Source organism: Eleginops maclovinus, chromosome 18 (assembly GCF_036324505.1).
Source record: "Eleginops maclovinus isolate JMC-PN-2008 ecotype Puerto Natales chromosome 18, JC_Emac_rtc_rv5, whole genome shotgun sequence".
Lineage (NCBI taxonomy): Eukaryota > Metazoa > Chordata > Actinopteri > Perciformes > Eleginopidae > Eleginops > Eleginops maclovinus.
Genome location: NC_086366.1, coordinates 7,160,443 through 7,175,436, shown reverse-complemented (window position 1 = coordinate 7,175,436; position 14,994 = coordinate 7,160,443). Strand labels below are relative to the sequence as shown.

General features: G+C 39.2%; 1 protein-coding gene across 3 annotated transcripts in view; it reads left to right on the top strand.

The window, feature by feature from the left end:
• ets1 (v-ets avian erythroblastosis virus E26 oncogene homolog 1) overlaps positions 1-6,937 on the top strand; it is a 37,077-nt gene extending 30,140 nt beyond the window's left edge. For all 3 annotated transcript variants that reach the window (XM_063907740.1, XM_063907739.1, XM_063907741.1), the window contains 2 exons: positions 3,257-3,375; positions 3,715-6,937. In XM_063907740.1, coding sequence (XP_063763810.1) covers positions 3,257-3,375; positions 3,715-3,930 — 335 coding nt within the window. In that variant the 3' untranslated portion in view covers positions 3,931-6,937. The remainder of the gene's footprint in view (positions 1-3,256; positions 3,376-3,714) is intronic.
• Positions 6,938-14,994: the final 8,057 nt, after the last annotated feature.

The window sequence follows — 14,994 nt, the reverse complement described above, 5'->3', positions numbered from 1 at the left end:
GGTGCAAAGAAAATAACCACTGTTACTACTTTGTTATTTGTAGTATGTGCATGTAAGCACGTGAAACACTTTCCAAATCATGGTGCACAAGAAAAATGCATTTTGAACCTTTGTAGGATGGTTGAGTTATGAATTACATTTTGAAGATCATATCTTAGGGTCAAAGTGTTTGGGACTTTTTCAGACGGTTGAGTTTAAATGATAGTCACAAGGCTGTGAGATTGCCAGCATTCAAAAAGGGGAAATCCGAACACATTTTTGAACGTCACTAACAATGCATACATCAGATTCTGAACAGACTGTTCTAAAGTTGGTATGCACAAGTTAATTGGTCATCTGTATGGCTATTAGTTCAAAAGCTGCTTATAGAACAGTGAGTCATTCATTCATAATGATGTCGGAAAGATGTCGTAATGCACATATAATCAAATAATGAAGCGCAGACACTGTCTAAAAGCCCCTCTAGTGACCATTAGGCTGAGTTGCTGCATGCACCCTATTTGAACCAAGAAACTAAATATACATTTTTAAAAAATAAGCTGAAACCAGATAAGCTTTTTGTACGTTTTTTTTATTCAACAACCTATGACGTCTGACTTTATGAAAGAAGCTTTGGCCAAAATCTGTAAAAGATCAAAATGTAAACCCTAGCATGTGGAAATATCTTCTTTCAAAACCTTTTTCAAATGTTCACCACAGCTTTCTCACTCCATTTATTGTTTCGGTCTTGACGTCTCACATGTATCAGTTATTACGACAGGATAAATGTCTCCGAAAAGCACATGTGTGAAAGACTGGTGAGTGTTTCCAGCCTAATGTATAGTACTGTACTCGGCTGAGGGGAAGGTGCTTCCTCTAAGCTTTTATACGAAGACAAAAAAATCATTTTAATATACCCCAATTTTTCTGAAAGGGAAAAATGTCGAGCTGCCTGCAGTCCATCTGTTATTAAGAGCACTGAAGGGAGAGAGTAGTCCTTCAAAGATGTATTTGTGTGTGTGTGTGAGTGTCTGTGTGTGTCTTTGCCAATGTGCAAATGTTTGGGTTGATGAAAAGGATGAGCAAGAGAGAAACCTCAAATGTTTTATTTTTTAAGATTCTAAATTGATGTTAATGACAGTTTGATCTGTTCAGCTTCCTGTCCCAGTCACAGGGTGACAGGTGACACTTTACAGGTTGTCCGATAAGTTTGAAACAGTGATAAGTTAAGCTCTAGTTGTGATCTCAGTGGTTTCCTGTGACAATTTGCCATTTACACCTCACTCTTAAGTCACATTGCACATGGTAAACTCTGGATCTGTTGCACTATATATTTGCCTTTTAATTTGCGCTGCCTTTCGATTAAGTAAAGTGGAAAATATAGTAACTGTTATTATCTCTGTAATAAACAAGGATCAAGCATAGAAATACATTAAACATAAAAAAAGTATACAGCTATGAGATATTTTTTTATCTGCTGTCTCTGGGTATGTACACATATAACATTCACTACTAACATTACTGAGTCTCTATCACATTACCACAGAAACAGGAACATCAACGTATCTATCAAACATGAATACCAGCACATAAATCATGAAAAGTATAATATTACAATTCATTTCAACTTAAAGGTCAAGTTAAAGTTGATAAGAATAAGTTAAATAGTGTATATTATTTGTTTAAGTTAAGATTAAACACAAAGGGTTCTACCTTTTTGAATTTGGAAACCATGATTTGTTTATCTTACCTTTTTTCATTTCCAAACACTTACTAAAAATGTGTCTTTAGTTGCAGCCCCATCCCCACCCAACTTTCTTGCCATAACCATATACTCCAGACTCATTTAGCTAAGCTTGGGTCAGATATTTAACTCCACTGTGAATTCAAGCCCCCACCCCACCTTTTGCCACACTGCTTTTTTCACTGAGGCCCATTGTGCATGGAGACTTGTAAAATATTTTTGGAAACTTTTTTTTTTTTTTTGTCAAAGGGTCGCCTAGTACATTCTGGCGTGAGAGCACATTGGGCTCATAAACGGGCACTGTATCACCCTTATGTGGGCTCGCTATTACAGTAGCAGACTTTGAGAATGTGAGTGAAAGCCAAGTCTGAAAGAGAGTCAGTGTTGCACAGCCACTCATTTTCCCAAAACTTGGTGGCCATTGTCATGCACCTTATTCCAATCCGTGTGGGAGCAACGGGAGCTCACAAGCACAATTTCAACAATTCAACCCACACCGTTGTTTCCCTGAAAGCTTTTGTTTGTGTAGCAAAAAGTCACATTTGGTTTTCTTAGGCACTCGTAAGAGGTGACTTTTGCGTAGCTTCAGTTTTGCTGAGGCCGTGTGCTGCATAGGCAGGTGTGATTTCAGCATGCAAGCCTCAAAAGAAGGTGGGTGAGAGTATGTGCTGAAAAAAACCACAAGATCAAAGTGCAATGCAGTGAATCTAGTTCAAAGATCAGACTTTTTTTGGTTATCTTCTTTCTGCTTTCCCTCCATTTTCCATGAGATGTAATAAGCCGTTATTCTAGCGCTGAATTTACAGGTTATTATATTCTTTATCCATCATTACATTATAGCTGACTGGAGCACACTCTGCGTTCATGTCAAGATGAAGCCCAAGTCGAAATGCACCCCTTCTTTTTTGAAACTAGTGATTTCATCAGTATGGAACTCATACAGACACAGACTCTAGATTCACATACTGCACAGAGCAAATGCCAGACAAGGGGCTGCTTGATGAATGGGGCTGTTGTATTTATGAAGACATTTGGTCCATTTGCTGTACTTCAGTCTGACCCACATTAGAAGGTTTACTTTGTCCCTCTTCAGACATAAGTGAATAAATGGCATGCATATTTAACACCATCATACATAGCACAGACGTATAGGCTGTAGAGACATAATAAATTCCTACTTTTGATCTCGAGAGGACTTCACTTTTTAAGGATTGTTGTACTTATCCATGCTTTGCATTAACAGGATATACATTTTGCATAGTTTTATGCAATGTTTTATAAACTCCAATACTGGATATTCGGGGTAGGCATCAACATACTGTGTGTATATAATGAACAGAAACAGTATTTAAAGCATTGTTAAAATAGGACTATATCATTTGAGATTATACCCTGAGTCTCGATCTTGATATCTTTCCTAAACCTAATTAAAACCACACACCAACCAGTGTCTACACAACAACAATATGCATCCTCAGTGTAAATGACTTTTTTAAACTAACACTTTCTCTCCCTCTCTTATCTGTTGTGCAGGCAGCGGCCCTATCCAGCTTTGGCAGTTTCTCCTGGAGCTGCTGACCGACAAGTCTTGCCAGTCCTTCATCAGCTGGACAGGCGACGGCTGGGAGTTCAAGCTTTCTGACCCAGATGAGGTGAGAGGCTGTGACCCTGCTGGCCACTTGTACACCTACTGGGAGGTCCCAAGTAGTTAGCCAGATGAACAAGATGTATTCTGCCTGTGTGAAAATGTTTGCATGCCTTGTTGGGCTCCATCAATCTTTTTCTTTTTGGACGTGCGTCTAGTTTTGCATCAGTCGTATTTCATTTTAAAATGACCACAAACAAAAGAAACCGTTTATTTTTTAGAACTTAAAATGTAGATTATTACATTTTCGGAGCTAACCAGATTTAAAAAACAAACAATAATGGCTTTCACTTGAAGTCATTTGGTATGACACATCTTAACACGCTTATTTTCTGCATTGTTTTAGGTTGCTCGGAGGTGGGGCAGGAGAAAAAACAAGCCCAAGATGAACTACGAGAAGCTGAGCCGTGGCCTGCGCTACTACTATGACAAGAACATCATCCACAAGACATCGGGGAAACGTTACGTCTACCGCTTTGTCTGTGACTTAAAAAGCTTGCTGGGATACACTCCTGAGGAGCTCCATGCAATGTTGGACGTAAAGCCCGATACGGACGAGTGAAAGTAAAGAAGAAACGGGAAGTGAAGACAAAAGTTCAGGAGACACAAGGACTGGGGATCATAAAGTGGTCTTAACTGTTTTGATAGAGTTGGTAAACCGATTTTTGGGGACCAAAAATGTTTTAAATGACTTACCATGGTCTTGGTTAACTTCAACCTCCTGCCTCTCAGACCATGTTTTAAAAGAAGGCACAAGCCGAACGCCTGTATTCATACCCTGTTGCATTTGAGATGTGTGTGCGCATGTGTGTGTGAGCGTGCGTATGTATGATTATGTACCGGTATTATTTAGCAGCTCAAGGCCGAGGGAACGCTTTCGGGTATAGTTCAGGCTCCCTCCAGCCTAAGTATCACAGTGTTGGAGATTAAAGTATAAAGACAGAAAGTCTGAGGAAACCAAGAGAAGTAATGCAGAATAATTAAATATTGGAGGAAGAGCAGGCAGAAGGTTCCTGTTAACAAAAAAAAAAAAAATGGTTGCCAAAACATAAATACCAAACTCAGAAAGGTATAATGGCAGTTACATAAATGCCCAAAGTTCTCTTTGACAAAGAGAGGACTTTCCACTTGGACCAAAAAGTGTCGTTTCCAAATCGTGATTTGAGGAGCGTATGCTTGTGCCAGTATTATATTATTGATGTTGAGAACACCCAATGTAAACCAGACATATATTGGAGAGTTTTATTCATTTTTTTTTGTCAATTAAGGTATTACAGTGGAACCAAACATTAGATGAAAGTGTATCTGTTCTGTTCTCTAGGTGAGCCTTTAACTGAAATGTGCTGATTTGTAATCAGACGACACTATAGACACTGGCCCTGTGCTTTGTAGGGTTTTAGGACCTGTTGAGATTACTCATTGCAAGAGAGTCTGACAGACAGACATATGAAAGTAGCCGTTGCTCTTGAAACTGACGCTTTCGCCTTTACATTCATGTTTGCCACATCGTTGGGGACACATATTATGACTGAAACTTATGCATTTTTGCATATACCACCAGTATTAGCAAACTGTAGACAATCTATGTGGGGAAATTCAGGAGTCTTTAGTAAGAAGAGTTGTTTAATGTGCAGATTAGTTGCATACTTTGTCGGTTCACTGTCCATGTTAGTGTTGCTTTTGAAGTGTTTGAATATTCTTCTGACTGTCTATAAAATGAAATCACAAGTGAAATATTTGAGAGTGGTTTTCCAAATCCTGAAAAAAATGTCAGATTATAATTTTTTTCTTTTGTTATGCAATACATTTTGACCATTAGGAAGCAGCTGCAGTATGTGAAGGTATAGTGTAGGAAAAAGGGACAGGCAATAGATGTTGACAGAAAAGGTTCTGAATTTGTGCGGGATAGATGAAGGTGACTGAAAAGGAAACTGCGGATACTGCAGGTGATGATCACTTGTAAGGTCTGCTAGAGAAAGACTGACATAAATGACGCAAGTTGCTAGTTGCTTGGTAGTTGGCATTACATTGGTAGAGTACTTTCCACTGTGGTTGAGGTTTGATGCACATCTACAGCTTTAACTTCATTGCAGTTAGGGTTAGGGTTAGGGTTAGGGTTAGGGTTACAGCTGATGACTAATGGCATACATTTGTATTTAATTTCTAGATCTGTGCTTACTTATGTACAAGCAAAACAAAAGTCAGTACATAATAAAGATTAAATGGTTATATTTCAGCAAACGGTTGTTTTCTCCCAACAGTGGGAACAGTGGCTGTACACTGGCCTTATGGGAAATGCCAAAGTGGAACATCATCTTAGAATACAATGTTATTGTTTACAGTGGCTGAATGTTACCCATATGGATGAAAATAGCTTTTGAGATGTCTATTTGTACAGATTGTATTTCATAATGCTTTATTGAGACCCAGATTACACAAATAAGCAAGATACAAAGCAGGAATAATAACCAAAACCCTTGTGAGGTCTTTGGTCACGGTGCTTCGGGTATCCTCCACAATGTCGGAAGACAGGGACCAGAATTCTCTCACACTTTTTGAAAGTGTTGACTTTTCTTTTATCTTTTGTTAATATGATGGAAAGCACACAAGCTTTAGGACATAGTGAAATGCCTTTGCTGATATGGGTTCCCACTGAGTGTAGAAAAGAGTTGCTGGATATGTGCATACTGTTTAATCGGTAACACGGTTGTCCGCCAAGCACTGACTCATAAAACCCTCACCCATGCTCATCATCTGACACGAGTAATTCAACAAATTAATTAGTAACAAGCTGCACTGCGCTTTCATTCTTCTCTGCATGTTGATGTCAAGGTTTCAAAAGACTGTTTTGTTCAGGTTAGTTTCCAATGTCAGTGTTTTATGTCAGAGAGCTTTACAGATTTCTAAACATAATTGTAATGTATGTCAGTGCCCTTGAAATAGCTCCTCTTTTTCCCCACTAAAGGTCATAATATCATTATGGTTGGCTTCACAAAATGTGCTTAAAGAAGACATTACGTTACCTTAAATGTTAGTATTTTTAAAAATGATTTTGTCGGAAAAATATACTATTGTTAAATGTCACAGATTACAATCTACTGCAGGTCTTATATATTAATGAACCTTAGTTGGGCAAGTGTATACACACCATTAGTTTGTGGCATATGCATATCCCAGAATGGATTCAGAAGGAAACCTTTTTTTTTGGATGTTGTTTTTTGTATATTTTATAGTGTCTTTGTATTTTTGTTATGAGATCATTTTTATTGTATTTAGTTCACAAACATTTGAATATTTTTCAATAATTTATATTTTATAAAAGACAAGAGATGCAGACAGCTGGTGCTTTCATGGGAATTTAAAGGTAGCGCAGGACAAAATAATGTAGCGTTTTCTTTTGTTTTTATTTTTATTCTTTTTTTATATATAGAAAACAGACCTAAAAAAAAAAAAAGGCTGATGCTGGCCCATCAATGATTTCTGCTGGAAAGGTTTTATAAACTGTAGCTTCTATTTCTAAAATGTACTTAATGTACTTCAAAATGTTATAAAATATATGTGAACAAAGATTCCCTACTTGTGTGTGTGGTGTTACTGATTGATGAATGCACATTATTACTATACTATGTTATTCAACATGAACACTTATCCAACATCCTTATCATATACAAAACTATACATATTATAAACATTTAGCAACTACTTAAATGTAACAGTTTGTGTTACTGTGTACAGAAAATGATGTTGTATGAAATGGGATTTGACTCCTTAAACTGTTCCCAAAGCATTTGCTGTTTGATGTAGTTCAACGTTAGGTAATCAGAAGTGTCCAAAGAACAAGTGGATCTCTGGACAGAGACAATACACTTATTGATCATAGCGATACATGGTTAAAATGAACAGAGGATTCTGGAATGTTCCTTACCTAAAAGTGGCACAATTCAGTCAAACAAATCTGTCTATTGTTTAAACCACCACAGTGGCCCTTCAAAGGGGGCCAAGTTCTCTTTGAAATACATGCTAGCCGTGGAGTGTCCCAGTTTTAACGAGTGTATCCAATGCGCACTGATGAGGTGACGTCAAAACAGCCAACACACTGGGGCCCATTCATGTGCTTATAACCCTGGGCTCATATAAATTCCACTGTAGATAGAAAACATACAGGGCCATGGCCTGCTGCCCCAAACAGCACAGCTGTTTGGCCCCACTGCAACAGTCTAGCAAAAAGGCCAAAAGACAGGTTCAATAGGCTGTCTTTCAGTCATACAAAATCTGAATGAAGCGTTAAACAAAATGTACAAGATCTTGAAGTATTTCGGCTGTGGCTCACGAGATAGAGCGTTGGCTACTAATTGGAAGGTTGGTAGTTCGATCCCCAGCTCCATTAATTCAGTTTGCAGTAATGTCTTTGTGCAAGATACTGAAGCACAAATGGCTCCTAATGGGATTTGAATGTTAGTCTTAACTGATTAGAGGGTCGCTAGGACACTCGCTATTCTCGGTAAGTGCTTTATAATTGCAAGCCTTTTGCAATTTAAGAAATGTCCATTTTATTTGGGATTCATACATTTACTTGAATGACACATTCGCAATATCCAAATCTATGCAGAAATGACAATAATGCTGATCAAATAAGATACACATACTGCATAGATTGCATGGAACAGAATGTACATACATGACTGACTTTTTACACACTAAACATGTGACCCAAAGAAAACAGGATAGATCCCTCCCCTGTCTAAATCAGACCCATATTGTCCTGTTGGACCTGTGGGTGGTGTTCTTGGCAGAGGGCAGGCAGAGGTTACACAGGTGGTTCTTCTCCTGTTCCACCTCCCTTTGCTCCGACTGGGCTGATGATCCAGACCAGACGTGATCGCTAGGTAGGTTTTTAAATACTTGCCAGGACGGTGCATGTTACAACAGACCTGGAACAAAATCCAAACCATTATGATACCACTCATGCCGTATCCCAGACACAAAGCTGGCTCCTGCAGACACACTTTACCCCCTTTTTATTCCTTTGTGCATCCTTGAAAGAAAGCTTCCACTGATTTAAAGAGGTGTTTAAAAGTAAAAGACAGCAGAGAGAGACATAAGGAGAAGAGGAAGTCTATGCAGAAAGCGAGAACTGTCACACCTGGCAGTCGCAAGAGAGATGTCAGTAGATTTCTGCTTCTCCTGATAAAAAGTATGACCAGCAGCTTACAGCTCTCTTGACACTGGAATGCAGCCCGTTTTTCAGATTTCAAATCTAAATATTTATCTAAGGGGGCTTACCAAGCTACATCTGTCTCCTGCATGTAGTCTTAACATGATGGAGAAAGATGAAGTACTAAATGATTCTTGTGTAGATTTAGTAAATCTATGAAGATTTGAAATACTGGCTCTATTGCAAAAATAAAATAAAAACACGTCATCACATCTGCCCTCTGAATTCAACATTTCAGTCTGTAGCATTGGAGGATGTTTCTTGCCTAGCACTTCAATTAAATGCTACTGGTGTCGTAGGATTCCCCATACTGGCACACAACCCCATTTTTGGCTGTGGTAATTACCATTTTAACACTGCATGCAAGTCATTTTTAGCTTTTCTGTACCTGCTTCTCTGTTGCGACTCTAGACAACCCACTCTCAAATCAATAAAGTTGTTTTTAGTTTTTTTTATCATTAAAGGAGAGATTTGGGTTTGCAATGTCAAGTATACTTTTTAAGTGACTACTTTACTATTGGGGTTTTTGAAACAGAAATAAATCATCGGGTTCCCTAGTAAGCACTTTTGAGATGATAATGAGTCAATTCATCACATACTGTGAGTGCAAAATACAAAAGGGGATGGAATCACCAGTAATTAAATATTCTTTTTGTTAAATAACTTACTTTGTGTCTAACCGAGAGCAGTCTCTGAAACTAATTATGTCAAGCTCAGCACATCTTTTAGTTGTGCTCCATTGCTTTCAGACGTGCATGTGTCCTTGGTTCAAGTCTTAATTAGCAGCCTAACATTTAAAGACACAATATTCACTGTTGTTATGTTAAAAATTAAACATTTAATTAAAAAATAAGGCACACAGCTAGCAGCACAATGTTTTGTAGTACAGTGTGTGTTAACCATTAATCTCCAAAGACAGTAACACAAAGATCTGGATAATAATGAAAAGGTACATCCAAATTAATTGTGAAGATTAGCACAACACAACTGGTATTTAAACGACAATGATTCAAGCTTGACCTCTCTCTAGCTCCAAAGGAAATTGTGGATTTGAAGGACATTAAAAGCTACTATTCTATCATGCAGTATACAGACTATAACAGCAACATGTCAATCAGCTTTAGCCATATATTTAGCCATAATGCTATAACAGAATACATTTTTGGGGATTTAAGACCTAATGGACCTTCTGCTATGTATAGGAACAACTACATCTATTCTCATTGCCTTGAATAAACGTCTTCTCAAAGAGAATCCCTGTGACGCAGAAAAGACCAACTCAGTGGTTCCATTACGCAGAGAAGTTGTAAAATATGACCAATGTGTCCCCAAGGGCCTTGATGGGCCTACTTAAGACCCAGTGGTCTTGGGATGTATTTGTGTCCTACTGTCCTTCATGGTCGGGCTGATTAGGATTGTCCAGGGACGAACATAAACAGAGTTAGATCTGCCGTGTCCTCTCAAATATGACCCTTCTCATGGATTTCCGGGACAGAGAAACAAACAGATAGGCAGAGAGTTGATCGAGGTCTTCGGTCTAATTTCATGACTCTCGGGACATTAATACATTTGGCTTAAAGGGGCACTATCATCCTTTTATGGGTTTACCTTTTCTGTACTGTGTTGTTTAGCTAAGTGCATGTAAATGGTCTGTAAATGCTTAAATCCCTAAGTTCAAACCATAGCGAGTTTCTCTCCCACACACTCCCCCATGCCTGAAACGCCTTTATTAGACTCCTTTGTTCACTTCCTTAACATAATGTCATCACTATGTTACACTTTTGTTGGCTAGCGCTCCAAAGCATTGAACGTGAAAGGACATTCCAAATCAGCTGACCACTCACAACAGAGCCGGTCAGCTAACCAATCAGAGCAGACTGGGCTGCGGCACTGCGGTTTCAATCGTCACGCTCAAGCAGAGAATGAGTTTTTATAGTATTATCATAGTCACATCCAAGTGCTTTTAAAGTATCTTGACTGATATTAAAACCTTCTTATGAGCCTTTTTGGATGACTGTGAATCCAATTAAACACATTTTTAAAAACTCTGTAAAAATCATTAAAAGCAGCTAGTGTTTTCAGTCATGTTTGTTTTATAACATCAGGAGCATTGTATAGGCTGTCCTAGACTGTGGTTTGTCCTTGGCTTTTGCTTCATAACACTTTTTTCTGCCTGTTTGTTATCAAGAAACACCAGCACACTGTTTTACACTTCTAATAATGGTGCACACTTGTGGTTTGAGAATTCTGTTTAATGAAAATGACAGCATACATTAACTTTCTTATTAAATAGAATACAAATTAAACAGGCTATTTGATAAACTTATAATGGCTGTCACAGATTAAATTGCACCCCCCTTAGCACCTATGGTTTGGATGTCACTCACTCAGTACCCCTCCTGTTCCTCCCTCCTTTCATTCATTGTATTGTTGTATCTGAGATGTGTTGAACCGCATGTCTTGGCAGGTGTGGTGACTGTATTATCCCGGCTTATGAAGGGCAGATCCAGGCCATCCCCTGCTTTGGCTTGTAATTTGCATTTTTATTGCTGTTGTCGCATCCTCAGTTAATACACCATTGACTTCCCGAGCCACCCCTGGACCCGACGGCCTCACCCTGCTATCCCACCTGAAATGAGAGTGCCTCCTGGCCCTCGGATCTGCATTGGCTGAAGCTCAGGTACCAGTCGACCTGGCATTCTGGGACGGAAATGGAGTGTCCTCTCATGTTAATGTGGACTTTCCATTAGGAAAGATGATTGATTTGTGCTGTGCTGTTGCTGTGAATAGGCAATAGACTGGCACAATAAAAGAGTGAGATGGGGCTTTGTGTGCAGGTGAGGCCTTGTGTGAACTAGAGTGTGACTGAATCATGGTGCCGATGATGGAGGGAGAGGAGAGGTGAGAAGAGAGAAGAGGGGGGTTAAGGGATGGAGATGAAGATATATAAGAAAGGGAATGGAAGGTTGAAAAAAGGAGGGTGAAGGTTATGAGGAGTGGAGTTTCTTGAGGTACAAAGGCATGGGGAGATGAGTGGTGGGAGACGGCAAAGGTGTGAAAGCTCTCAACTGCATTTATTTCAAACATCGGCTCTAAACCAAACAAAAGAAAAGAGCAGAAAAGAAAGAGGTCTTTGAGTCAGCTTTCTATTATAACAAAAGATTATGCTTAGTTTTTCTTTTGTAAGGCAATTGAATAACTGACCATTTCAAAGCCAATTGATTTGAAATGTATAAGTCTACATACATATCTGTGGCATACTGAGACATTGTAATAGTGTTTGTTCAAGCACCACAAGAGAGAAAGAGAGGGAGAGAGAGTGCAGCTGGACTGAAACAGGTTTTGGTCGGCGTCCAGTTGAACAAGCAAATGTTTTTCCTTTTATTTTACTGTGAGCCGACTGGGATTCAGCAACTTTCCCAGGACATCTGCTCCCAACGCCCACGTTTCAATCGTCATCCAATAGGAGCGCTTCTTTAACCCCTAAGACCAGCGGTTGCTGCACAGCGATTGGCTGCCCGGGCCAGGGCCCAGAAAGAGAAGGCTGAGCCCTGAGAATTTTCCGAAACATTTTCTCCTCTGTCTTCGCTTACGCCAACATCTGCTTCCAATCAACGCTAGTGAAAAGGCCGCTTCTCTTTCTCCCTGCTGTCTGGGTGACACACACACACACACACACACACACACACACACACACACACACACACACACATACACACACACACACACATACACACACATTTGCAACTTTTTTGTTGTAACTGTCAGGGATCACTTTAAGCACCATGTATTATGTGCGTTAACTTACAGAAACAACTTTATTCAATTGCTTTAATAAATGGGGCTTTACAGCATATATATGAACACCTTTAGAAACGTTCAACTGGAAACCATGATACATCTTTATTCGTGAATAATGGCATGACTCAGCTCTGACAGAACTGATCAGGAGCAAAAGGGGCAAACATTGGCAAAGAGAAAAACTATTTTCACAGGCACTTAGTCAAACACACACTGAACACCCTTTTAACGGCTGCCTAAAGCACTCCATCCCACCCTTTTCATGAAATAAAAATAGCAGTAAGGGTCAACTTCCTTGACCACAAGCATCAGTTTCTGCTGTTCTTTCTCTTCTTCCACCTTTCTTCCTTTCATTCACAGCTCTCCCCTCCTGTGTGGCCATTACTGTTAGCCGTATTGCGTGACTTTCAACTACAACATGTCAACAAACTGCTCAAAATCTGCTTATTATAGCAGGTACTTTCCACAGATATTCAGAATTAAGAGTGGTGATTCACTGTAGCCAAAGAGAAACACACAATGTAAGCAGCAGTTACTCCAGCTCTTAGCATTAGCTCGCTATTATCAGTAAGGCTGACTGTGTTGTTTCTGCCTGTGAACTGTTTAACAGGCTTTGGCCCTCTTGGTTAAACAATAATATGGGAGAAAAATTGGGGCTATAAGGTAGGTCAACGTTATTACTTACAGTTCTGTTGGGGCTATTCCTCGACAACTTTACTAATCTTTCACCGAAAGCAAAAAGAAACATAATGGCTACACACCATGGTTACCTGTGTGATAATACTTATAATACTTAACCCTTCTGAACTTCCAAAACACCCACAATCTGTTCCTGATGAAAGAAACTGCAGGCCCCAGAGTAGATGAAGATATCACCAGTAGCTTCCTGATTTTAAACTTCCTTCCCATTCAACTTTGACCCTCATCACCGTGGGTTTAGTGGTCCCGCTCCTGCTGGGTAAGGCCTGATTTACAGCTCAGTAGTGCTGACTGCTCTTCAAGAGTAATCCCGGGTCAGACCGTGATCATAAATCCGTAGTGTGTCACTTCAGGAGAGGCTCAAACTGCTGCGGTTATCGGTTTCTGAAATGGATGTTCTGTCTCTCCTTCATTCTTGTTTCTACTTTGTATCTGCAAAACATATTTCACTTGCACTTTCTGCTTTTAAAGTCTTTGTTGCGCTTCAGAACGACCCTCTTTTAAAATCCAAAATGTTATATACAATATTACGGAGACGATGATGCAATTGATGTTAAGGAGAAATATAGATGTCAGTTGTAGTTGTATATTGCCCAATGTATTAAATAGGTGTCAATCAATGCCAATCTAACCTTGTAACACTGCCTGGAACATTTTTTCTCATTCCAGCTGAGTGCTTGCTTTATGGAATATCATATAATCACACCAATTACACATCATATTTCACCCAGCCTTTACATAACTCTGTCACTCTTTCTGTGCATTATGAATATTCACTACATTTAGCTTGTGCCAGGCTTTTTCTTTTCCAACAACCTCAAAGATCATTAGGATTGATGATGGAGGATAAATGGATAAAAAAATATATATGGCATGGTGTTGTTTAAGTTTCTCACTTCTTATTTTACAGTGTTGATTGTAAGTCAAGGGTCTGATTCCATGGATATTTTGGTTTTATAATCACCTGACACGGCATATGGTTTGCAACACTGAGCCATGTATGTTTATTTCATTGGAAAATAAACATACATTGGACTTTTAATAATACACTTGTGAGATTATCAGATAAACTGTATGTCAATCAACGACTATAACAGACCGATGCTACCAAGTCGATCCCTCGATGCCATTGTCTTTACTACCAGCGAAGACAATTAGTAAATTGGATTTTAGGCATAGTTAGTCTGGAGTCGAGCGAAAGCATGATGTACATCTTAACCATGCTTGTAGCTGCCAAAAGTTCCTATCAAGAAGATGATTGATTCAAACCAATGGCCCGGAAAGATGGATTTTTGTGTGATCTCACGATGCTGCAATTCTCTCGTGACATGGCGAGAATCCAGCTGCTGTGCAAGGTTTTTCATCCCTGGCACTGCCTTTGTTTACCCTTTTTTTCTGCTGCAGGCTGGCTTATCACTGGCACTCGAGGTTGACTCTCTTTTTTACTTGCTTATTCAGACAAAACTTTTCAGTGCAAATATGGTTCAGTGAGATGCACAAGGCGGCTGTGGAAAGTCAAATCTCAGCACCTGCTATCCCACTGTTTGCAGTGAGTCATGAGAACTGGCTGATGATGTGCTTCTTGACATGTTGCATACTCTCTTTTGGCTTACCTTTGGCTGATGAATTGCCTTCTAACAGAAGAGCTTAGACGATGATTTTTTTCCAAATAATTTTGAATGAAAGGATTGGAAATAAGGGAATGATAGTTTGGATTGTAACCAAAATTCCTTATTCATTGAGTGATTTGGTAAAATTCCAGTTAAATTCTTTCTGATTAGAATGACTACATATCTTGTCCCCATGAGAAATTTACCCCCTTCTGCAAAGACCACAGTGAGTGGAGTAAGCTGTTTTGACCTTTGGCACTTCAGAGGTTAAAGTTTTGTGGGAAAGGACAGAAACACCCAG